This window comes from Podarcis gaigeae, assembly GCF_964106915.1.
Source record: "Podarcis gaigeae genome assembly, chromosome: 5".
Classification (NCBI taxonomy): domain Eukaryota; kingdom Metazoa; phylum Chordata; class Lepidosauria; order Squamata; family Lacertidae; genus Podarcis; species Podarcis gaigeae.
Window position 1 is genome coordinate 15,486,064 of NC_139681.1, and position 24,455 is coordinate 15,510,518.

At 44.5% G+C, this 24,455-nt stretch overlaps 1 protein-coding gene across 3 annotated transcripts in view; it reads left to right on the top strand.

The window, feature by feature from the left end:
• PIK3AP1 (phosphoinositide-3-kinase adaptor protein 1) overlaps positions 1-22,462 on the top strand; it is a 44,353-nt gene extending 21,891 nt beyond the window's left edge. For all 3 annotated transcript variants that reach the window (XM_083738311.1, XM_083738312.1, XM_083738310.1), the window contains exons 6-17: positions 89-218; positions 2,043-2,239; positions 3,745-3,937; positions 7,854-7,934; positions 9,242-9,424; positions 11,529-11,594; positions 12,427-12,632; positions 14,112-14,184; positions 16,034-16,189; positions 17,082-17,152; positions 19,350-19,453; positions 21,609-22,462. In XM_083738311.1, coding sequence (XP_083594437.1) covers positions 89-218; positions 2,043-2,239; positions 3,745-3,937; positions 7,854-7,934; positions 9,242-9,424; positions 11,529-11,594; positions 12,427-12,632; positions 14,112-14,184; positions 16,034-16,189; positions 17,082-17,152; positions 19,350-19,453; positions 21,609-21,678 — 1,530 coding nt within the window. In that variant the 3' untranslated portion in view covers positions 21,679-22,462. The remainder of the gene's footprint in view (positions 1-88; positions 219-2,042; positions 2,240-3,744; positions 3,938-7,853; positions 7,935-9,241; positions 9,425-11,528; positions 11,595-12,426; positions 12,633-14,111; positions 14,185-16,033; positions 16,190-17,081; positions 17,153-19,349; positions 19,454-21,608) is intronic.
• Positions 22,463-24,455: the final 1,993 nt, after the last annotated feature.

Here is a 24,455-nt window from a genome sequence, read left to right on the forward strand (position 1 = left end):
TACAGGTGATGGATGAACTCTTGATATATTAAAACATACTGTCTGTCTGAAATAATCTGATATGAACGGGTTCCTTCCTTGCATTCAGGCATTTAAAATAATCCCTTACAACACAGAAGCGCTAGACAAAATCCTGACAGAGTCAATGAAGAAGAACCTTCCTGCGAGTGGTTTGCACCTGTTAGGGATCAACCAGCTAGAGGAAGAAGATGTTGCATGTAAGTGTGGTGGTGGTTTGAAAGTTATTGTGTTCTGTGAAAAGGCACAGTACAAAAGTAGGAATAAAAAAAGAGAGGAAATGCCAGTTTGACGTGTTTGACCATCCCACACAGTACAAGGTAGTATAGGATAGAGGGTTTGGTCAAGCTGTCTTAATAATAATAATAATAAAAATTTTATTTACCGTATTTTTTGCTCTATAAGACTCACTTTTTCGCTCCTAAAAAGTAAGGGGAAATGTGTGTGCGTCTTATGGCGCGAATGCAGGCTGCGCAGCTATCCCAGAACCCAGAACAGTAAGAGGAATTGCTGCTTTCACTGTGCAGCGACCCCTCTTGCTGTTCTGGCTTCTGAGATTCAGAATTATTTTTTTCTTGTTTTCCTCCTCCAAAAACTAGGTGCGTCTTGTGGTCTGGTGCATCTTATACAGCGAAAAATACGGTATATTCCGCCCTCCCCAACCGAAGCCAGGCTCAGAGCAGCTAACAACAGTAAAATGATACAACATTCTAAAATCATTTCATTATAAATTTAATTCAAATCAGATTAATGGCAACCATTGGGCTAGAGTTCTGTGAGGATTGCCAAAGGAGGGGGTCAGGCCAAAGGCCTGGTGGAACAGCTCTGTCTTGCAGGCCCTGCGGAAAGATGTCAAGTCCCGCAGGGCCCTAGTCTCAGCTCAACACAAACTTTTGTTCTCAGCTCAACACAAACATTTGAGAGTAACACATCTGCTTCTAGAGACAAGTGTGCTCTGAAAGGGTTAAACATTAGAATTTAGCCCCCTGGCTCATCAGCTGCTGGGTGTGTTTTAAATCCTGCTCATCAGTGCCTTCTCTGCAGGGAATGTTCTGGATGTTGTTGTTGTTGATGATGTTGTTGTATTATATTTATTTAAATCCTGCCTTTACCCCTGGCATGAACTTAGATCAGCTTGCAACTAAAATAAAAACAGCTAAAAACAGAGAAAAGAAAGCAATCATGAAAAAACAATTAAACACTAATAGTATAGAGTTGTATCTTGGTTCTTGAACATAATCTGTTCTGGAAGTCCGTTCAACTTCTGAAAACATTCTAAAACCAAGGCACGGCTTCTGATTGGCTGCAGGAGCTTCTTGCACTCCGCTGGAAGCCACAGAAGCCGTGTCGGAAGTTCAGCTTCCAAAAAACGTCCGCAAACTGGAACACTCACTTCCGGGTTTGTGGTGTTCGGGAGCCAAAACGTTCGAGTCACAAGGTGTTCGAGAACCAAGGTACGACTGTTTACACCCACACCTCATTTCAATAAAAATCATAGCACCATCTCTTTCCTTAAAAACAGTCAGTTCCCAAAGGCCTGCTGGAACAAGAAAGCTTTCACCAGGGTGGATGGGCAACAAGGAGGGAAGCACTCTTATTTCTCTAGGAAGGGAGTTCCAAAGTCTGGGAGCAGCCAATGAGGAGGCAGATCCCCACGTCCACCCCTACAGGTCAGCTGAGGAGAACAGGACCACCCTCCTGTCCATCACCTGATGTCACCTTGATGTTAGATGATAAACAGGTGGGTGCCCCACTCATCTGTGAAAGTTGGCCCATGGGGTGACTGTATATCATGATCTGGGCTGCTGATCCAAAAGGTCCAAGGTTCTAATGCACCTTGCAATTAGGGTAGAAAAAATAAAAGCTTCTTTCACCTGGGAAGGAAACTTCTGAGAAATTGGAGGTTTGGCACGACACTGGCTCCGAGACAGTATAACGACTGAGAACTGCTGAATTTATCACCCGTGAGTAAAACTAAAAAAAAGTAACTCGCCTTGCATGCCTGTTTTCTTCTTTCTTTTCAGGCCAGAGGGATGAAGAGCTGCCAACTCTGCTGCACTTTTCTGCTAAATATGGTCTAAAGAACCTCACTGCCCTCTTGCTTTCGTGCCCAGGAGCCCTACAGGCTTACAGTGTTGCCAACAAATATGGTCACTATCCCAACAACATTGCAGAGAATGAGGGCTTCAAAGATCTCCGGCAGTTCATTGATGAATATGTGGTAAGAGGGGCTGTTGCCCTTCTATTCCCTGTTGTCAGAATGGTGGAGAGGGGGGTACCTTAGTACGGGGACTCCTGAATCTTCACACTGCTTAAGGTGGTGTCTCATGTAGAAACTGCACTGCAGGGGCAAGAATTTGATTGCTGCAGTTTTATTGAATGTGGGTCCCCTTCCCCAATTCTCCAGAAGTTGAAGATGCATTTTACTTAAAGTTCTCTAGTTCACATGTATGATTCCTTACTGACAGCAAAATAATAACCTGAAGGAGAAAACTCCCAACACCCCCTTCTACAAATTACTCTAGAACAGTGTTTCCCAAACATGGGTCTCGAGCTGTTTTTGGGGGCTACAGCTCCCATCATCTCTACCTAGCAAGACCAGTGGTTAGGGATGATGGGAGTTGTAGTCCAAGTTTGCGAAACACTGCTTTAGAATCTAGAGCAGGCATAGGCAAACTTGGCCCTCCAGATGTTTTGGGGCTACAACTCCCATCATTCCCGACCACTGGTCCTGTAAGCTAGGGATGATGGGAGCTGTAGTCCCAAAACATCTGGAGGGCCAAGTTTGCCTATGCCTGATCTAGAGTAATTGATAGGGTAGATGATACTTGTGAAATTAGGGCCTGGAGGTATTGGCACACTTCAGTGTTTGTAGAAGGAAAAATGACACCTGTGAACAAAGTTGAAGAGATCTTCAAGTAGATAGAGAAAGCACTAGCAGAAGCAGTGTGGATTTGTCAGTGGGAGACGGGCAGGTTGGTGTCTCTGTGGATCAGTGGCAGAGGTGAAAGGTAACAGCACCTTTTTGCTCTGCTTTACTGGAATTTCTGAGACAGGAATGCTTTAAAGATTTAATGTATGGCTTAGGCCATTGCAGGAGACCCACCCTCTTCTCTGAATGTTATTCTCCGCATAGACATGATAGCTCCTGATTTAGCATCACTTGTGACATTTTCCTTTTCCACATATAATGGGCAGTGAGGTACCTTAATGTGGGAAAGACAGCCATCGAGGGGTTGCAGTTTTTACGGAATCGGGGCGGATGTGTACACCAGCCCTAGAGGGTGGAAGGTGCAGAAAGCGAAATGCGGTAAAATAATGATTTAACACCAATGCACCCACCTTGCCGTTTCATGAAGTTTAGAGGTGCGTGACTGCAAAGGAAAGGGGTAAATTTGCTTGTATGTGTTTCAAAATTGGCTAGCTGATGGGCTCTGCCTCTAAACGTTTAAAAGAGTTAGCGAAATGTTGTTGGCGTCAGCTCGTGAACAAAATGCAGTAAGATTAGACTGCTCCCCTGTATGGTGGTCTTTCTGCTCATTCTGCTGACTTCCACCCCAAAGTTCTGCCCTGCCATGAATGCTCCACTGCATATAAAGACTCAGGTGTGGTAGGAGGGGTCATGTTTCGTATTGGTTACATGGGCATGTTCTTAGATTGATTCAATGGCATTCACCACCACCACTGCCTCGGTGGGTCTGTTGATTTTCTTTCTTCACCTTCTAGGAGACAGCAGACTTGCTGAAAAGCCACATAAAGGAACAGCTGATGCAGGGCGAGGAAGATGATTCTGTTTATGAGTCCATGGCTCACCTTTCCAGTGACCTGCTGATGAAATGCTCTCTGAACCCTGGCTGTGATGAGGAGCTCTACGAATCCATGGCTGGCTTGGTTCCTGGTGCTACTACTGAGGACTTGTGTATGTATAGTCTTCCTCTTGCTCTTAAGCTCCACGTTTATATGATGCTGTAAGAGAACAGCATCCGTAAAGTAGCGCTGAGTCAAAATGCCCCCCAGTTTGCCCTCTGGTCTGACAGCTTTCTTGGCTCATCTCAGGCTGTTGCCCATAGCTCATCTCTGACAGAGAAGCGACTATAATCTTAGCAACAAATTCAAACTTCCAAGACCTCAAAGCCTTTTGATCAGGGGGAGTAATCTTAACAGGGGGCTTCATAGTTTTAAATTACATACTACAAGAGAAAGTTAGAAATAAGCTTGCGACCCTACCATTAGGCAATTGAGACATAGACTCGACACATCTTTGTGTTTCTTTACCCTTATAGGGGAACGGTATTCCCAGCGGAATGGAACACTTATTCAGTGCTTCCATCAAGAATCTGTAGTTGGTCCCTTTTTCAATAGCCTTCTGGGGATCTCCTTTAAGATGATAATTCTTTGTTCCTCTATTTGTAGTGATTTTTGGAAATGGGCTTGGAGAATGTAGTCTCTGATGCTTCTTGTATTAAATATCACTAAACAATCCCCTGGTAGTTTTTTAGCTTTGACATATGGAGACTTTACTCTGAAAACTTTATCTATCTCTTTATTCAGGTCTTCCTCCTCCATCTCTAAGAGTTTGATGTTCTATGATTAAGACCCTGATTTGTTCATTCTGATGCTCTGGAATGCCTCTCAGACATAGCGTTTTTCTTTTAATTCCAGAAGTGCAATATTATCGAGTATAATCTCTTGAGTTTCTGTGTTTTCATTCTTTCTTGATCCCTTTTAATCTCTTGGTTCGCTTCTTTATTTCTCTTAACTGCCGCCTCCAAAGGGGACAAGGTGCCTTCTTGTCCTTTGCCTCAGGCAGCAAAATTTCTTGGGCCAGCCCTGATGTTACTTAGGCAGGTTGCTAAATAGGTGTAGCCGGAGATCAACTTAAATGACACCTGGAGAGCCTAAAGTAGCATGTGTGTGGAAAGATAAGTAGGTGTGCGTCTTATTCTAATTTCCAAAAGGATTGGTCTAATTCTGCAATCCGTTTCCCTGATCTCATAAACTCAAGGTTCCATTATTGTCTCAGAGATCTGACCTGACTGCTCATGGGTGTTGCTGAGGGCATGGCTGGAATCATAATATGAATGTTGGAAATTGAACAGCATTCTTTTAAAAGATACAGCTGTAATGCCATGGACCAGTGAGGGCATTATATATTTTGTTGTTGTTTAGTCGTGTCCAACTCTTTGTGACCCCATGGACCAGAGCACACCAGGCATTCCTGTCTTCCACTGCCTCCCGCAGTTTGGTCAAACTCATGTTGGTAGCTTCGAGAAGACTGTCCAACCATCTCGTCCTCTGCCGTCCCCTTCTCCTTGTGCCCTCCATCTTTCCCAACATCAGGGTCTTTTCCAGGGAGTCTTTTCTTCTCATGAAGTACTGGAGCCTCAGCTTTAGGATCTGTCCTTCCAGTGAGCACTCAGGGCTGATTTCCTTAAGAATGGATAGGTTTGATCTTCTTGCAGTCCATGGGACTCTCAAGAGTCTCCTCCAGCACCATAATTCAAAAGCATCAATTCTTCGGCGATCAGCCTTCTTTATGGTCCAGCTCTCACTTCCATACATCACTACTGGGAAAACCATAGCTTTAACAATACGGACCTTTTATATTATTTTAACTAAAAGCAGACACTGGCAGTTTTTTATTTGTTTGGGATGCTTTCAGAACAGCTATAGCCATACAACACCACATTGGCCACTCCTGAATTAGAGAATGTTGGAAGTGCGTCCGGCTTTAGAGTTAGTATCAACATATCTGTAATAATCAATGTATCTATTCTACAAATGGTTCAGAATCACCTACAGAATTCATATACATTTCCATGGTTTAACAAGCCATTCCTATGGAGATTCAGAATTCCTTCACTTTACATGAGCTTAATAAATCGAACTTGGACTCCTTATCCACTAAGCTAAATTTAGATATTAAAGGGCAGACTAAAGAGTCTGTCATGGCTGCCACCGTGTATTGCTGTAAGTAGAATGAAACGTCTCCTTCCTCCTATGCCTGATCAAGATCTAGACAAAGCATTTTATCAGAACAAGTTAATAGTTGTTTACTGTTGTAACAATTGTTTTCTCAAAATGTATCTTCTGTACCATGAAAAATACCTTGAAAGCATTATCCAAAAAAGCAAAGAAACAACAAAGATCTGAACAAAGCCAGTGTCAATTAACAGCTTCTCTAGGACTGGTAAATTACTCAGATTGAAAGGAAGTGCATTGCAAAGATCTGTAAATAAACTGGGTCTGGCTGTACCTAACATGGCAGGGTATCATGCAGAGGAGCTCAAACACAGAATGTTCTAACCTTGTTTCAAGTCCAAATGCACACAACACTGGAAATTAGAACAAAGAATTTTCAGATCGTGGCCTCTGGATGAATTTGTTTGGTAGGTATGAGGAAATGACTCACCTTACCACTGGATTATTTATTTATTTGAGTGGCTTGCAGCAGTCAAAGTACTACGTTCCAGGATAAAACAGCAATATCAAGACAGGCTCAGCACATTTTCACCAGGAATGGCAAGGGAGTGGGCCAGATAAATCTAGCAGGGCAAGGTTTTCTACAGTCTGGGTGCAGCCATCAAGGAAGTCCTTCCTTTCATCCCAGCCAACTGCACCTCCATCATTGGTGGGACACAGAGAAGGGCTTTGCTACCAGCTCTTAGGGAATGGGCAAGCTGAAACAGGGTAAAATACCCTGGACCCAGGCCATTTAGGGCTTCAGAAGTTATCACCAACACTTTTAACTGTGCTTGGAAACAGATTGGTAATCAATGCAGCCGTTGCAGGATGAGTGTAATATGGTGGTCCCATGGGCAATTTTTTTACCTATTTAATAATAATAATAATAATAATAAATATTTTTTATTTATACCCCACCCTCCCCAGCCAAGGCCGGGCTCAGGGCGGCTAACAAGCAATAATAAAAACAAGTTGAATGAATACAACTTAAAAACAAGATTAAAATACAACATTAAAATATTGAAACATTAAAATATTAAAATCCTCATCACAGGAGGAGAAAGGAAAAAGGAAAAAGAAAGAGGGGGAGGGAATCTGTCTTACAGGCCCTGTGGAAAGAAATCAGATCCTGCAGGGCCCTGGTCTCATGAGGCAGAGCGTTCCACCAGGCCGGAGCCAGTGTTGAGAAGGCCCTGGCTCTGGTTGAAGCTAATCTAACTTCCTTAGGGCCCGGGACCACTAGGGTGTTGCTATTCATGGACCTTAAGGTCCTCCATGGGGCATACCAGGAGAGGCGGTCCCGTAGGTACAAGGGTCCTAGGCCTATATTAATTAAATTTATATCCCTCGAGAGTGGACAGTGCTAACTAAGACACTTGCTACCACATTCTGGACCAGTGGGAGTGTCAAAAGACTCTTCACAAGTAGCCCCATGTAGAGCACATTGCAATAATAATCCAATCTGGATCGGGGTGTCACTAGGGCATGTGCTATCATAGGCAGACCTGACTTTTCAGCAACATGCACAGCTCAGCAGTGCATATGCACAGCCACTATCTCAGCATCCCGATGCAACACTGAATGCAGGAGAACCCTCATACTGCAAACCTGGCTTTCCCCCACCCAAAACAAAATCAAGAGCTGCGGTGCCGCAACAGGAACTCCCCACGCGAGTGGGTTCGTTCACATGGGTAGTGGTGGAGTCAGTTTCACCCATTTCAGCCTCAATCTGCAGTGCCGTGGAGCCTTTTGAGCAGCTTTCCCCTTTCAGCAGCTGCCAATGGGAGTCATGTCTCAGTTGTTCTTAGATGCTGATGAGAGAAGCTTTTCCAAGAACCCAGTGGATGATGTTTGTCCGTTGTTGTTTTCAGACGTAGAAATGCTTCAGTCGGAGACCAGCAGCTCCTCCGCACGGACAACAAAGGCCTATATGATGCGCAAGTTCTTAGAAGGTGAGCCTATGCAGAGAGGAAGGCTCAGAGTTAAGATCTCCCTATGAAGAGATCTGGAGGATAGCAATATGAGAGAGAGCCTTTCTGCAGTAGCTCCCAGTTTGTGGAAGGCTCTCCCCAGGAAGGCTGGTGTAGTGGTTAAGAGCGGTAGTCTCGTAATCTGGTGAACCGGGTTCGCTTCCCCGCTCCTCCACATGAAGCTGCTGGGTGACCTTGGGCCAGTCACACTTCTCTGAAGTCTCTCAGCCCCACTCACCTCACAGAGTGTTTGTTGTGGGGGAGGAGGGGAAAGGAGAATGTTAGCCGCTTTGAGACTCCTTCGGGTAGTGATAAAGCGGGATATCAAATCCAAACTCTTCTTCTTTTTCTGCATGTCTTTAGGTGCCAGGCGAGAACAATTCTCTTCAACCAGGCCTTTTGCTGATTAGCATTCTATGGCCTTTTAAATATTTTGTGGGAGGGGGTTATTGTTTTGTTTTCATTTTATTATCTATTTTGTATTCATATTTTGTATTTTTATGTTGTGAACTGCCCTGGGATCTTCAGATGAAGGAGGATATACAAATTTTATTAACAACAACAAATCTTATCACTAACTGCGAGCTGTAGCCAAGGCTTGTTCTTGGTCAAAGCTCATCATCAGCGTGGAGACAGCTTACACACCAACCTGGGTTCAAATGACACGCTAAGGCAATCCTTGGCTTTCGTTCAGAGTGATGCAGGGGTAAATATGTTCAAATACAGCAGTTCCAATATTAGAGATTCCCTCAATGACTCTATGGGGACGCAGGTGGCGCTGTGGGTTAAAGCCTCAGCGCCTAGGACTTTCCGATCGAAAGGTCGGCGGTTCGAATCCCTGCGGCGGGGTGCGCTCCCGCTGCTCGGTCCCAGCGCCTGCCAACCTAGCAGTTCGAAAGCACCTCCGGGTGCAAGTAGATAAATAGGGACCGCTTACCAGCGGGAAGGTAAACGGCGTTTCCGTGTGCGGTTCTGGCTCGCCAGAGCAGCGATGTCACGCTGGCCACGTGACCCGGAAGTGTCTCCGGACAGCGCTGGCCCCTGGCCTCTTGAGTGAGATGGGCGCACAACCCCAGAGTCTGTCAAGACTGGCCTGTACGGGCAGGGGTACCTTTACCTTTACCTTTACAATGACTCTATAGCCAACAAAACAAAAATATTCAGACTAACATAAGATATATAAAAGCTTTCTCCACTCCACACTCTACAAGTTATGTAAAACTTAAATGCACACAGTTGCTTCACTCTGCATGAGTTTTCCCCTTTCTTATTATGAGTTTGTTTTCTAGGTGTGAGCATGGATGTACCAGAACCGAAAGAGGATATATACCATGATTGTGAAGATGAAGAACTCTATCACACGGTGGAACAAGACAGTTTTCCTCAGGAACTGGTCAATAGGCCGCCTGTCCCTGTTCCGAGACCTGATCCCTCCACTAAACCTCAGGACAAAGAATCATACATCTATAAAGGTGACTGAGGAAGCAGAATTATCTCAACATTGTTTTGCAAAAGCCTGTAGCGAGGGAATGAGGGACCTCTGGTCCCCCATATGTTGTTGGACGTCAGCTCCCATCATCCCAAGTCAGTGGTCATCCATGATGGGAGTTGCAGAGCAATGTCAAGAGGACCACAGATTCTCCATCTTTGCTGTAGGCTGTACAGCCTAGGAAGGGACACAGGTGGCGCTGTGGTCTAAACCACAGAGCCTAGGGCTTGCTGATCAGAAGGCCGGCGGATCGAATCCCCACGACGGAGTGAGCTCCCGTTGCTCGGTCCCAGCTCCTGCCACCTAGCAGTTGGAAAGCACATCAAAGTGCAAGTAGATAAATAGGTACCACTCTGGCGGGAAGGTAAACGGTGTTTCCGTGCACTGCTCTGGTTCACCAGAAGCAGCTTAGTCATGCTGGCCACATGACCCGGAAGCTGTCTGCGGACAAACGCCGGCTCCCTCGGCCTATAGAGCGAGATGAGCACCGCAACCCCAGAGTCGTCTGCGACTGGACCTAATGGTCAGGGGTACCTTTACCTTTACCTTTTATACAGCCTAGTATAGGAAAACTCACAGCTTGTATGCTTATAGTTGAGTTCAAAGAATTATGCTTCTTGTTTTTTAAAAGAGGTTTTGTCTAGTCTTCCGGGTCCCAACAACATATTTGCCAAATAGCAAAGGAATGAAAATAAAAGGGAAACAGAAGTGAGCTCCCATTATTTCGGCCTGTCCAGGCAGCTAACAGCCAACATACGACCGCCTCCAGGAACGTTCAAGGCCACAGTTAGGTTCATTCCTGGGAGGAACTCGTGGAGGGAACAAACCTGTTTATATGATCCAGAACCTCCTTGTGTCAGGGCCCAAGCGTGAGAGGAATGAGGACATTTTGCTGGGGCCTGAGAGCGTGACCCAGTCTGCAACATGCCCATTCTTGCGGATTGAAAAAAAATGAGGCGAACCTGGTTGTGCGAACCTAGTTCCTTTTTATCTATTTGAGATTTCCAGATCTTGTCTTGTGAGATTTGCCAGAGCCGGTAGAAGTAGTGTTTGAACAGCAGAAACAGCATTTGAAGTCCTGATCCAGGCTCTCCTCTAGAATATTCCAGCAATTCCCATACATGCTCTTTTGGGGGTCCTACATGCCCATCCGGAGGGAATTTTGCAATCTAAAGCAAATGTCCTGGATTTGGGGGGGGGGGGTTATATAAAACAAATTGTGTGCAGGTGTTTCTGGTTCAGACTTTGGCTCTGGTGGGGGCGGCCCAGGCTTGGTGGCAGTGGAGGAGGGGCTATCAGACGATTACCCTAAAAAGAATGCTCAAAAACTTTTTGTGTCTGGATTTTCGCCTCTTGAAATATGGCAACCCTACTCTAGAACCATCTTCTCATTGCCTCGCTAGGTGATTTCTGTGTTCTCATTGGAGAAGCCATTCATTCAGTTATTCAGAATATGTAAATCCTGTTTTATAGCCCAGTTTACAGATTATTATTTTTAATTCTAAAAAGTAAATGAAAATCAAACACAAATTTAATTTTGAAATGTTCCCTGGGCAGAAATCAGAACTCCCCATGGAAATGCAAGATGCCACCATAGCAGCGTTTGGGCGCCACCCTAAAATAGGAAGCAAGCAGCAATGGCAGGAATTATGTTTCTTTCTAATATGGCCTTCTTTCATGTGAAACCTTTGATGGTTATTTTTAAATCAGCTTCTAGAATTTTCAAATTGCAAATCACAATGCTGGTACATCCCATCCCATTCCTTTTCCTTTAAACATAGCAGTCTTCAGTATGTTCTGTCATTCAGATTTTCATAGACTGCAATAGTATTCTTTATTGAGTGAGTGTTGGCAACAGATGGCAACGTTGATGAGTATAGCATCTGTCTTACTGTGTTGTCTATAGACCAATGGAAGTTGGCTGGCTGATTCCCACACTGATCTGCCGATCAGCTAACTCAAGTGTTTTCGGTTTGTTTGTTGTTGTTTTTGCTTAGAATGGGATTTCTCCTAATAGTTGCATTGACTGAAGTTTGGTCTGGATCTGCCGTATTGTCTCATGGCTTAAATAGCTTGCCACTGTTTAGTTTTTGCAGGAAAGCACCAGGAGAAACCTGGGAACCTCTACGTGTCTACAGGCAATATTAGGAAAGGTAAGTCGGAGTTATAGCGACTCTTCCCATTGCCTGACAGGCTAATTCTTGGGTATGACTTCCATTCATGGTTAATATCATTTACCATATTAAGTGTAGATGAGCTGTGAAAATTGCTGTAGTGGAATAAGTAAGAGAAGTGAGTGGGCTGGCAGTAGCAAAAGCATTTGGATTAGAAAAGCAATGATGTGCTCTAGGTGTTCCCTTAAAGTATACTTTTGGAAGCAGAAGTTTTCAACCTTTTTGAGTCCATGGCTCACTTGACCAACAACATTCTTTGTGCGGCTCCCATGTGGGGGAACACACCCCGAGCCTCACAGGCCCAGTTATGTCACCCCTTGCCTGCAGAGCCGGCAGCCCCTCAGCCCTTTTCAAACACCGTCCCTGAACTGAACCACATGACACATCTAGCAGTGTTTTGCTTTTTAAAAAAATGATATTTCCCTCTTTTTTTGGAAAAGGTTTTATTGCTAAAATAATTCAGCATTAATACACACATATTGCAAATATACAAGCATACAAACATATATTTCATACAATCCTTAAAAATATTCAAACATACCCACACTCAACCCCACAGATAATTCCTTTTCCCATCACCATCCACCACCCCTCACCCCACCTTTGTGTTAGACTTCCAATCTACTCAGTTGCAATTTCTTTCCACTTCTGTTACTTTCTTTCACATGCCTTTAACCTAATTTCATGCTTTTTTTTCTATTACACATTGTTACCCACCTTATTTAGTATTTCAGTATTTAAAACGGAACTTGTTTATTCTAATAGGAGTTCTGATGATATTTTCCAAGCGTTTCCTTTGCTTCCATTCCAGAGCAAGCAGACAGAGATCCAAAGGCTCAGCCTCAAACCAGTATATATGACCCATTTGCTGGGATGAAAACCCCAGGCCAAAGGCAACTCATCACTTTACAGGAGCAAGTGAAACTGGGGGTGCTCACTGTGGATGAAGCTGTCCTTTGTTTCAAGGAGTGGCAGCTGAATCAGAAAAAGCGGTCGGAATCATTTCGCTTTCAGCAGGTGTGTGGGTCAAAAAGTGCCTTTCATTGGGAAATATAAAAAGCAACAGCATTACTGAGTCTACCCTACCACATACCACACATACCGTATTTTTCGCTCTATAAGATGCATCTAGTTTTTGGAGGAGGAAAACAAGAAAAAATATATATTCTGAATCTCAGAAGCCAGAACAGTAAGAGGGATTGCTGCTAGTGAAAGCAGCAATCCCTCTTGCTGTTCTGGCTTCTGGGATAGCTGCGCAGCCTGCATTCGCTCCATAAGACGCACACACATTTCCCCTTTTTAGGAGGGAAAAAGTGAGTCTTATAGAGCAAAAAATACGGTAATTCTTTCTTTGTCTTTCTGCTGTCATTGCTGAGAAAGGTAAAAAGCTGCTGTTTTCTCTTCTGCGCCTTTCCATAAGTTGGCATAGTGGAATTCAGAATGCAGAGCCAAGTGGGCAGTGGTTTCAGCTTGTAGGAGCTGGAAGCTAAAACGTCTTAGTATTCCCAAATGTGTCTTTAACAAAAAGGACAATGAGGACAATCTCTAGGGATGGACGGAGCCTCTCCACCTCAAAAACGATCTTGAGTTTTGCAAGCTTTCCTCACAAGAACCTGAGGGGATTTGCAAGGAATCCTGGCAGAGTCCATTTAGTAGGTTTCCCCTCCCTGTCCCTCCCCTGTCAAATGGATGACAGCTCTTCACAGCTGAGGGCTTCTGCTCTGCTGCTCCATTTGCAAATGTGGTATTTGGGGCAGGAGCCCCAATTAAACTCACAGCAAGCTCAAAGAGGACATTGTCCAACTTGCATTGGAGCTGACTAGTCTGCGAGGAGGGAGCCTGCATTTCAAGCCCTTGAAAATCTCACCATCCCAAACATCTCCCTTGTACAAACAAGCCCATAGTACCCAGCTGTACTGTAGCCTTGTCTTTGAAGTCACACTGATAGATGGTCTTGTTTTAAAAAATATGCAAGTAGCTACAGGCTAAGAGAGAAGCCAGATGTTGTGCCCATACTGGAGTCTTTGCTAATAATCAGAAACGGTTGGAAAGAGAGACTGTTTGGAGTATGTAACACAATCTTGGTTAACCACACCAAATTGCTGCAAAACTCATTTTGCTATTGATTGCGTGTTGAACGTGGGTCAAACTTCATCAGCTACACAAGTATTTCCTGCGTTCCCTTCTGAAATACCTTCAGCACCTGTTGAGTCATAGCTAGGAGGACTCACAAAAAAGTGCATGGACAGGGATCATTTTATAAGATCAGAACAACATGGACTGGAAGCTATGGAGAATTGCTGATAATTAGTTAAATCTTGCTTCATGATCACTAGAATCTCTTTCCTAAAATCTTACAGGGTGAGGCCCACGTATTAGTAGAAGAAATGGGATTATCTACCTCGGATTCAGTTAGATCTTGCCAGTTTTGCAAACCATTATGAATAGTTGTGCATGTTTGTTCAGATCCTTGAAAATAACATTTTGCGTTTCCAGGAAAACCTGAAAAGATTACGCGACAGCATCACTCGGCGGCAAATTGAGAAGCAAAAGGCTGGCAAACATGCAGGTAAAGGGCTTGACTATTTGGTGACCATGCTGAAAAGTGCAGCAGTTAGATGTCTCCCACTCCTGGTCTGTAGCCAAGTGTGGTGGAGCTAAGGGGTTGTACGCAACATTTTGCTAACTGCTACTTTGCATGAGCGGAACAACTTCCTCTTGCAGTATATTTTAAGGGCATTTCCCCCCCCCTCCTCCCCCTGTGCTCTGCCTAAATCTCTTAGGGGTTTTTCCCAACCCTCCACAGCAGATTTGGGGACATTATGGAGCCTGCACAAGGGCAGGGGGAAGTCGCAATGCAAAAGCAGAAGTAGTTCCACTTGTGAATTTATTTAGTTAGCCCATGGTACACTCTGCTGTAATGGTTTTCTAGTTGGTTTTCTAACCTCTTTTGACTTCGATCTGATTGTGAGGCTTTTGAGGCAAAAACAAAACAGGCCCCAGCAATCTGAAGAGCCTCAAATGTGGGAGCAAACCTGAAACCATCACTGGTAAGTGGGTGTTCTCTCAATAACTCATTTTTTGTTACTTTGCTGCAGTCTTTACATTTCAGAAGGCTAAACAACTCCCATAAATTCTAAGTTGATGCATACATTTTTGTGAAAGTTCTGGGACGCAAACAAGATTGTGGATAAAAAGACTACGATAAAGACTCGAGGCAAAACATAACGTTTCTTCTGTGGTTACTGTCATTTGACACACAGAGGGCAGGAATATCCAAGGCTGTATGTGCACAAACATACCAAGACTGCCCAAATAGCAACTAGATAACATAATGTTCTTTTCACTGGCGTTGTAGCTCATCAGATGCCATCATTTATGATAGCAAGACACTGGTGGAAAAAGTACGGTTTGGACTGGTGCAGCAGTGGCTATTGTAACTATTGTGCCTACTAGATGCCAATTTTGCCTGTTGTATTACTGAAGGGTACGTGGGTGGCGCTGTGGTCTAAACCAGTGAGCCCCTTGGGCTTGCTGATCAGAAGGTCCACGGTTCGAATCTGCGCAACGGGGTGAGCTCCCGTTGCTCTGTCCCAGCTTCTGCCAACCTAGCAGTTCAAAAGCACTCCAGTGCAAGTAGATAAATAGGTACCGCTGCAGTGGGAAGGTAAACGGCGTTTTCATGCACTCTGGCTTCCGTCACGGTGTTCTGTTGTGCCAGAAGTGGTTTAAGTCATGCTGGCCACATGACCCAGAAAACTGCGGACAAACGCTGGCTCCTTCGGCCTGAAGCAAGATGAGCGCCGCAACCCCATAGTTGCCTTTGACTGGACTTAACCATCCAGGGATCCTTTACTTGCACAGAATCAGTGAGGGCGGAGAAGAGACATCAGTGGGAAATCCAAGCAGTCCTATGCACAGATTTCCAAAGTGCAGGAGGAATTACCTTGTTTGGGGCAGAATCAGAATTTTAGCTGCGGATGCCAAGGAAGGTACTAGATGAGCAACGCGGCATAACTTCCAGTTTGAAAAAGTTTTGCCCACTGCCAAAGGGACAAAGCTGAAGTGTAATTTTTGAATAAATGTGTTTTAATAATGAGCTCCCATTGCTCGGTCCCTGCTCCTGCCAACCTAGCAGTTCGAAAGCACCTCAAAGTGCAAGTAGATAAATAGGTGCCGCTCCGGCGGGAAGGTAAATGGCGTTTCCGTGTGCTGCTCTGGTTCGCCAGAAGCGGCTTAGTCATGCTGGCCACCTGACCCGGAAGCTGTACGGTGGCTCCCTCGGCCAATAAATCGAGATGAGCGCCGCAACCCCAGAGTCGGTCACGACTGGACCTGATGGTCAGGGGTCCCTTTACTCTTTACCTTAATAGTAATAATAAGTTGCCTTGCCTTGACTCCTGACTTTTTCTTCCTAGATTTGGAAATCACTGTCCCTGCTGGCCATTCTCAAAACATCCCAAAGAAACCAGAGTGTAGCATTTATGAAGCTCATCCTCGGAAAAACCTCTACCAACCAATTAAAGAAATCAGGCGAGGGGACTGGAAAACAGAAAGCGCCTCAAGTACTACTAGTAAGTAAACAGCCAGGAAGCCATCTAGGGAGAGGCGTGGATCCTTTGATTTCTAGTCATTAGGGATGGAGCACTTAGCAGTTGTTGCTATCCCAGCCAATGCTCTATATCAGTGTTTCCCAACCTTTGGTCTCCAGCTGTTTAGGGACTACAATTCCCATCATCCCTGACCACTGGGTCTTGCTAGCTAGGGATGATGGGAGTTGTAGTCCAAAAACAGCTGGAGGCCAAAGGTTGGGAAACACTGCTCTATATTACCTTCACTGAACTTACTGCTCAGTCTGTTTATGCGCTTTATGAATGTTTCCTATGCAAAAATTCACTTATCCAAACATGAGGAATTAGTACCCAAACCTCGCTATACACACCACAGATTCAGATAACCAAACATAGAACATGTTTTCCTTCCTTGTTTTCCTTTTGCTGATCAGCAAAAGTTTGAGTTTCATCATGCTGCAGTTTCATCCAATAGCAATAATTTAATTTTCTGGTGCAGAATTCCACACCTCCTTGACGCTGTTCCGAGGGGAATTGGAAAAGCCTTCTCTCTTCGATCCATTTACCTGTAAGATAAACATGTATATAGCCTGTTTCTTAGTACATGCAATTCTCTAAGCACTGTACACATACTGAAAGATAATTCAGTCCCTGCCTAAAGGTTCACAATCTAACAGACACATGACACAAAATGAAAAAGAAACCGAGAGGTAAGAAGAAATAACTTCATACAGAGCTCTTGCCTAATTCAGAAATTATAGGAATAAGCGGAAAGGTGGTTTCAGGGCCAGGGGAAAGTATTGGAAGGTGGTTCCTCACAAGAAAACATGAATGTGTGGACCCTTTATGAAATGCTTGAAAATCCCTAACTGGGCTTGTTTCCTCATCTAACCAGGTAGTTCAAGCAACCGATCCAGTACACGAAGTATACTGAGTGCCAGCAGTGGGATGGATGGAGACAACGAGGTAACACTTCTCACTGGAAATTTTCTCTCTTAACAAACTTGCACAACTGCTCTGGCCTGATCCCTCACTAAAGCTACAGAAATGCATGTTTCAGTGTACAAGCAGTAGCCGCTTGACTGTGGGCTTAGAATACATAGCAAACAGACCGCATAGAGCAGTGATGAGGTGTTGGGACTACAACTCCCATCATCCTTGCCCATTGGGCAATCTAGCTGGGGCTGATAGGAGTTGGAGCCCAACAACTGTACCTGCACGGCCACAGGTCCCCCAACCCTGGCATAGAACTTGATAAAGGAGTACAGTGGTGCCCCGCAAGACAAATGCCTCGCTAAACGAAAAACCCGCAAGACGAAAGGGTTTTCCGATTTTTTAGCGGCTTCGCAAGACGAATTTCCCTATGGGCTTGCTTCGCAAGACGAAAGCCCATAGGGAAATCTCCGGGGACAGCGGGGAAGCGCAGCGCGCCTTCTCCTCTGTTCCCGGACCTGTCCTAAGGCTTGCGGTGGGAGGTCCGGGAACAGAGGACAAGGCGCGAAGGGCTTCTCCTCTGTTCCCGGGCTTGCGGTGGGAGGAGGGTTTTTCCTCCCCACCGCCAACATTCAGAACAGCATTCTTTGTCCCCCCTGCCTGCCTTCCCGGGGGCTTTTAAATCGCCCCGGGACAGCGGAGAATTCATCCGCTGTCCCGGGGCGATTTTAAAATGCTGGCGGGCGGCAGCGAAGCTGCCAGCATTTTAAGATCGCCCCGGGACAGCAGAGAAGTCTCCGCTGTCCCGGGGGCTTTTAAAATGCTGGGGGACGGCAGCGAAGCCTTCGCTGCCACCTGCCAGCATTTTAAGATCACCCCGGGACAGCGGAGAAGTCTCCGCTGTCCCGGGAAGGCAGGCGGGGGGAAGCAAAGACTTTCGCCCCCCCGCCGGCCTTCAGAAGAGGTCGGGGGACAAACTGTCCCCGGACCTGGTCTGAAGGCGGTTTCCATAGGAACGCATTGATTGATTTTCATTGCATTCCTATGGGAAACCGTGCTTCGCAAGACGAAAAACTCGCAAGACGAAAAGACTTGCGGAACGAATTAATTTCGTCTTGCGAGGCACCACTGTAGCAGGAAGAGTTAATTTGAGGCACCAAGCCAGGACTGTTGATGCTGTGGTGACACTGGAAGGCTTTGCTGAGGGGAACTGAGAAAGAAAAATACCGCTTTGGCAGAATAGCACTCTTGTCTCCCAGGAACAATATTATGGGAAATGGGATCTGGTGCCAGCAGATCCACATGAGAAGGACCAGGGTGTGGGGCCATGATACTCCCTACCCTGCCTGAAATAATACACTGTTCCTAATGCCAGGAGCTCTGGGGCTGCAAAGTTGAAGAGAAACCCACTCTTGCTTTTGCCATCAACCAGAGGACTAAGGACCGCAGGGTTCCCCTAGCCCCCGTTTGTTCTGTTTTAGATTACCGTGCTATTGCTTTGCATATCTATAGGCAGTATATAAAACTTCAAAATCAATGAACTAGTTAGATGACGAGGTAGTTCCAAAGTACATAATTATAGAGCCGTAGTCTGGCTTGGTTTAAGGCAGCGTTCTGTGTTGTGTAGCGCACTGATTCATTCATAGAAGAAGGCCTGAAGGCAGATCTAGCATAGTCCTAGGCAATGCAAACATGTATGTGTATTATTATTATTATTATTATTATTATTATTATCATTATTATTATCATTATTATTATTATTTATTATGCCACCCATCTGACTTGGTTTCCTCAGCTACTCTGGGCAGCTTCCAACAAATTAAAACACAGTAAGACATCAAACATTTAAAACTTCCCTAAACAGGGCTGCCTTCAGATGTCTTCTAAAAGTCTGATAGTTATTTATCTCCTTGACGTCTGATAGGAGACCATTCCACAGGGCAGGTGCAGCTACCGAGAAGGCCCTCTGCATGGTTCCCTGTAACCTCACTTCTTGCATGGAGGGAACCACCGGAAGGCCCTCGGAGCTTGATCTCAGTGTCGGCTGAACGATGCGGGTGGAGATGCTCTTTCAGGTATACAGGGCCAAAGCCTTTTAGGTCAGAACCAACACTTTGAACTGTGCTTGGAAAAACACACACACAAAAAAACAAGAACAAACACACAAATGTGGCTGCGTATTTTCCAAGGAAATGCTTTGGGGAAAACTTACTTTCACATCTTTATGTAGGATAATGAAATACCAGAAGTAAAGAGAAATTTCAACCCCGGGACCCAGCCGCCAGACAGACCATCTGCAAGACCTCCAAAGATACCCCCTCGAGTTACTAGCAGGTTGTTGTTGCTGTTATTAATATCATGATTGTTACCTTTCTACTGTCATCTACCTCAAGAGCAGGTTTGACAGGTCTCTGCCCCAAGGGGCTTACAATCTAAGATAGAAATGGGGGGGGGGGGAGAGACGAAATGCGATGGTGGCAGATATAAACAAGAGACTATGCGATTATTACCGTATGTTTCGCTCTATAAGACGCACCAGACCACAAGACGCACCTAGTTTTTGGAGGAGGAAAACAAGAAGAAAAAAAATTCTGAATCTCAGAAGCCAGAACAGCAAGAGGGATCACTGTACAGTGAAAGCAGCAATCCCTCTTGCTGTTCTGGCTTCTGGGATAGCTGCGCAGCCTGCATTTGCTCCATAAGACGCACACACATTTCCCTTTACTTTTTAGGAGGGAAAAAGTGAGTCTTATAGACCAAAAAATACGGTATTTTGTTCCAGTTACAGCTGCTTAGGCTTAATACGGATGGAGGTATGGTAAGACATAGGAACTAGGGGGTCCAGCCAGAGGCTTTGTGGGAAAGATGGTTTTTGAGGAAAGATTTGAAGGAAGTAGGAGAGATAATCATACAAAGGTGTTATGGGAGGGAGTTCTAGGCATAAGTGACAGCAAGGGCAGAGTTTCTTTCAAGGAGCAGGAAACCATCAGATATCTGAGGTGGGATACCTGGACAAGCAAAGATCACAGGAAGGCATGTGGAGAAGTAAGTGGGGCAAGGTCATAGAGGGTTTTGATGGTAAGGAGGACAATGAAGTCCTGCTGGATCCAGGAGCAGACAGGAAGCTATTGGAGGGATGTTTACACAAAACACAGCCCCCCCCTTTCTTTTGCCAATTTAGAGCCTATCGAAACTTCGGGGAAATAAAGGAACCATTCGACTTATGTAAAAGTCTCGTAGAAGCCAGTTGTTTTGCCATTTCCGTATCGTCAGTAAAAATATTTAGTGTGCTGATTATAAATAGCGTGCAGATATAAAAAGAGTTGGAAGTCATAAATAGCTGCTGTAAAGTGATCTCTTTCAGTATTTCCTTCACTTTTATTCCAATTGCACAGTGAGGTAAAAGCCAGTTTTATATTTGAACCACTTCTTTTGGTAAAGCTTTTGACCTAGTCCTCTAGTTTTATCGAAATTTGAAATGAAGTTGCATGTATGCATAAGTGGATTTGCTCATATTTCCATGCTTTGCCTCCCTCATTCTGCCCCCCCCCCACTGTCAACACTGTAAGCACCTCAGGGCAGGGGCCTGTTTCTTTTGTTTGTGTTACTCTATAGAGTGTCATATGCTATGGGTACTATCCTCTCCCTAGCACTACTTAACATTGATATGTTAAATAGCCAGGTGGGCAGGGTATAAATAATAAAATTATTATCTGTATACTGATGACACACAGCTCTATTTATCTCTAACATCTGAAACTGGAGAGGTGGTGAAAGCTCAGGATCAGTGTCTGAAGGTAGTGGTGGATTGGATGAGGCCCAATAAATTGAATCACGGGAAGACAGAGGCTCTTTGGGTGGGTAGTTCCTGTGTCTGGGAGATTGGCAAGTTACCCATTCTGAATGGGGTCGCATTCCCTCTGATGGATGGAATGTGAGGATTCGAACCACCGACCTTCTGACTGGCAAGCCTAGGCTCTGTGGTTTAAGCCACAGTGCCACCCGTGTCCCAAATTACATATTGCTGTAATGCAGCCCCAAAGATACCAATGCATGGGCCACAGTGGTCAGGCTCTCTCTGTCCAAGAACAGATGAAGCTGGATCACCAGACAGAGCTGGTAAAAGGCACTCTTAGCTTTTGGGCCTCTAACAACAGAGATGAATCCAAGACTACTTTCTAGGAGGAAAAAAGTGAGTGTTATGGTGCAAAAAATACGGTATATGGTTTTAATTACATGGCTTTATGTAAAACAGTTGTAAGCTGGTCTGATAGTTTATATGACTAGTAGAATATAAATATTTTTATAAATAAATGTAGACTGACATCATTAGTAAGAATATTAATAATAGCTTTTCTGTTTCAATTTTGAGTTGGTGATTCACATAAAAACCGCAAAGACAATCTGTTGTTTCCTTGCCTTTGAAGTTCAGCATGTGTAATATTCCAAAGTTATGCTTATGCTCTGCTTTTCAAATGTTTTTCTGTAGGCTTTTTAGCAGTGACAACTTCTGCCCTCCTCCCCCTGTGCCTCCGAGAGGTCGTGAAATGCCGCGCTAAATCTTCAGGATACTGAATACGAAAATGCATGGTGTTTATTCTTAAGGTTGACTTTTCATAATATTGAATATCCAGCAAAGGTTTTCTCCTCACTCCGCCCCGTCAGATGAATAATTTTGGCACAGGTTTCTTTGAAAAACCAAACCGAGGGGGGCAAGGAAAAAACAAGAATTTGGCTGTCCTCTTGGCAGTCATGGCTTTTCAGAACAAACAAAGGTGGCAATTCCTCAACATGAAAATGGAATACCTACAAGTGGACCTTTTTCTCTGTTTATCTACAAATGAGGTAACAAATGACGCTTTCAGGTAGGCAGACTGGAGATGGCATTGGTCTGTATTCAACTAAGTATTACTTAGAGTAGACCCACTGTCATTAATGGACCTAACTCAGCGATTTTCATAAATTTCAATGGGTGTACTTCGAGTAAAGCTTTGTTGAATCCCACTCACAGTACAGTGGAAGCTCAGCCATAGTACACAATGGAGTAACTCCTTTGAAATCTGCCCAGACAGATGATTTTATGATGATTTTATATTTCAGACTACCAAATTGGTGCCTAAAGTAGCTTTTTCAGATAACAGGGAAACATTGAGCATTGTTTTGCACTTTAAGTCCTGTGCCTTAGAACACAGGACCTCTGTGGAATCTTCGTCCATGCTTTGGTGTGTATTAATTCTGTGGTGATGTTATCGAAAGCCACCCAGCAAACTGTGGGTGTTAAGGAACCTGGGTTCTGTATAATTTATGAATATCAATAAAGTTTATGCACAGATGTTTAACATAGTTCTTTTTACAGAGTCTGAATTCTTTTTTTCAGAGGCAGCCTGTAAAGGCAAGCAGCAGATCAGAGTTAAAAGGTTTAAGATGTGCATTCTCAATGGTTGGGTAAAAACCCCTGGGAAGGCACAACACATCTGGAGAAGTGAGAGAAGGCTAAGATCTTGCAGCAGGCAGATCTTTATTTTCCCAGCCCTTTGACCTGACCATCTCAGGTGATACTATTTTCCAGGGTCTGTTCCAGGGTCTGAGCAAACTCCTCAGATCAGGTTTAACAAAACAAAAACACCACTGTGCAGAATATCTCTCATAGCAAATTTCCTGGAGGAAAATACATATGGAAGAGGAAATGAAGTATGGCTGCTTAGAGTGGTGCGTGCTTAATGTGCCTTAGATAAGGACCCCCAGTGCATTTGTAAAGAAAGTGTCATCATCCCAGGCTAGCCTAGAAAGGAACACCGGGAACAGGTCCTTCTAACTTCTAGGTTTGATTTTAGGAGACAGCCAAAGATAGCCTGTTGTTGTTTAGTTGTGTCCGACTCTTCGTGACCCCATGGACCAGAGCACACCAGGCACTCCTGTCTTCCACTGCCTCCCGCAGTTTGGTCGAACTCATACTGGTATCTTCGAGAACACTGTCCAACCATCTTGTCCTCTGTCGTCCCCTTCTCCTTGTGCCCTCCATCTTTCCCAACATCAGGGAATAGCCTACTCCATCAGGGAATAGCCTACTCCATCTCCCAACATCAGAGATAGCCTACGCCATCTCTATTCCAATCCTCAGGGCCAGCCTAAGACTTTTTGGCACCCAAGGGAAACCACAAAATGGTGCCCCGGGGAAGAAGGGTGAAATGAAGAGCTACATCAGGATCAAGGGAGGGAACACTGGTAAGGCTTCGCTGTGGGTTTCTACATTGGGAACAAGAGTGGGAGTCAGCAGCGCCTCCTGTTCGCCAAAAGGCTGTTGTAGGGAAGCTGCAGGGAAGCTGAGAAGGCAGAAGATGTGGCCTTCAAGCAGTGCACCACAGCTGTCACTGCCACCATACCACCAGAGGGCGATGCATTCCTGCCCTGTGGATCCTGCTGCCTGAGGCAGTCTCCTCACTTTGCCTCATTGCCTGCTAATTTTGTGTTATTGGCCCAGTTTCTCCCATCCTGTGAAAATCCTCCCATGCAGTAGTGCATCTCACACATGATTGCATGTGAACATTACTCTCCACTAGAGATGGAGGATAAATTTGATTCTGTTTGCATTAAAGACAAACCTACCTAATTCACACTTTGCACAGCAATATGCGAACCAAAACACATCATTCTTCAAAATTTGTATTCTCCGAATTTTGTAAGGTAGTTCTCCAACCAAGTCATTTGAACAAAACTGCATATATTTGTGAAAGAAGCATGCATTATATTTAGGAAAAAAGCCTTGCAGAAATGTGTATAAGCAAAATTACAAAGGTGTGTTTCAATGGACAAATTTGCACTAAAATGCTCCTGAATTTCTACAAGGACCTTTTAAAAAAAATAAAAGTGCAAACTGATGTGAAAATGTGATGAACTGAACTTATGAGTGGGAAAATTAGAAACTGAGAGAAACCAAACTGACTGATTTGCCTATCCCTACTCTCTGTTTGCTCATTAGCATGGTTGTGGTTGTTGGTGAAATTGAGTTTTGGATGGAGAGCTGACTTAAAAAGTTTGAGGATTTACTGTTTAAGGTTGGGGATACAATGCCTGGAATCCTAAGAGAGGCATTGATATCAAACCATGGTACAAACGCAATGCCCTTTTCAGGTTATTTTTGCACAAACCAATATGCTTTCAAATGTATTGTTAGGCATGTGCTGAGCAATGTGAAGTTTCAGGGGTGCTGTGTTCACCCAGGGTTCTGTTTCCTTGGAATGCGGGTCATTGGAGACTGATGGTTCTTCTGTAATATCATGTTTTGTTTACACATATACACAAGTTGAGCATAAGAGAGACAGTTCACACCATTAAC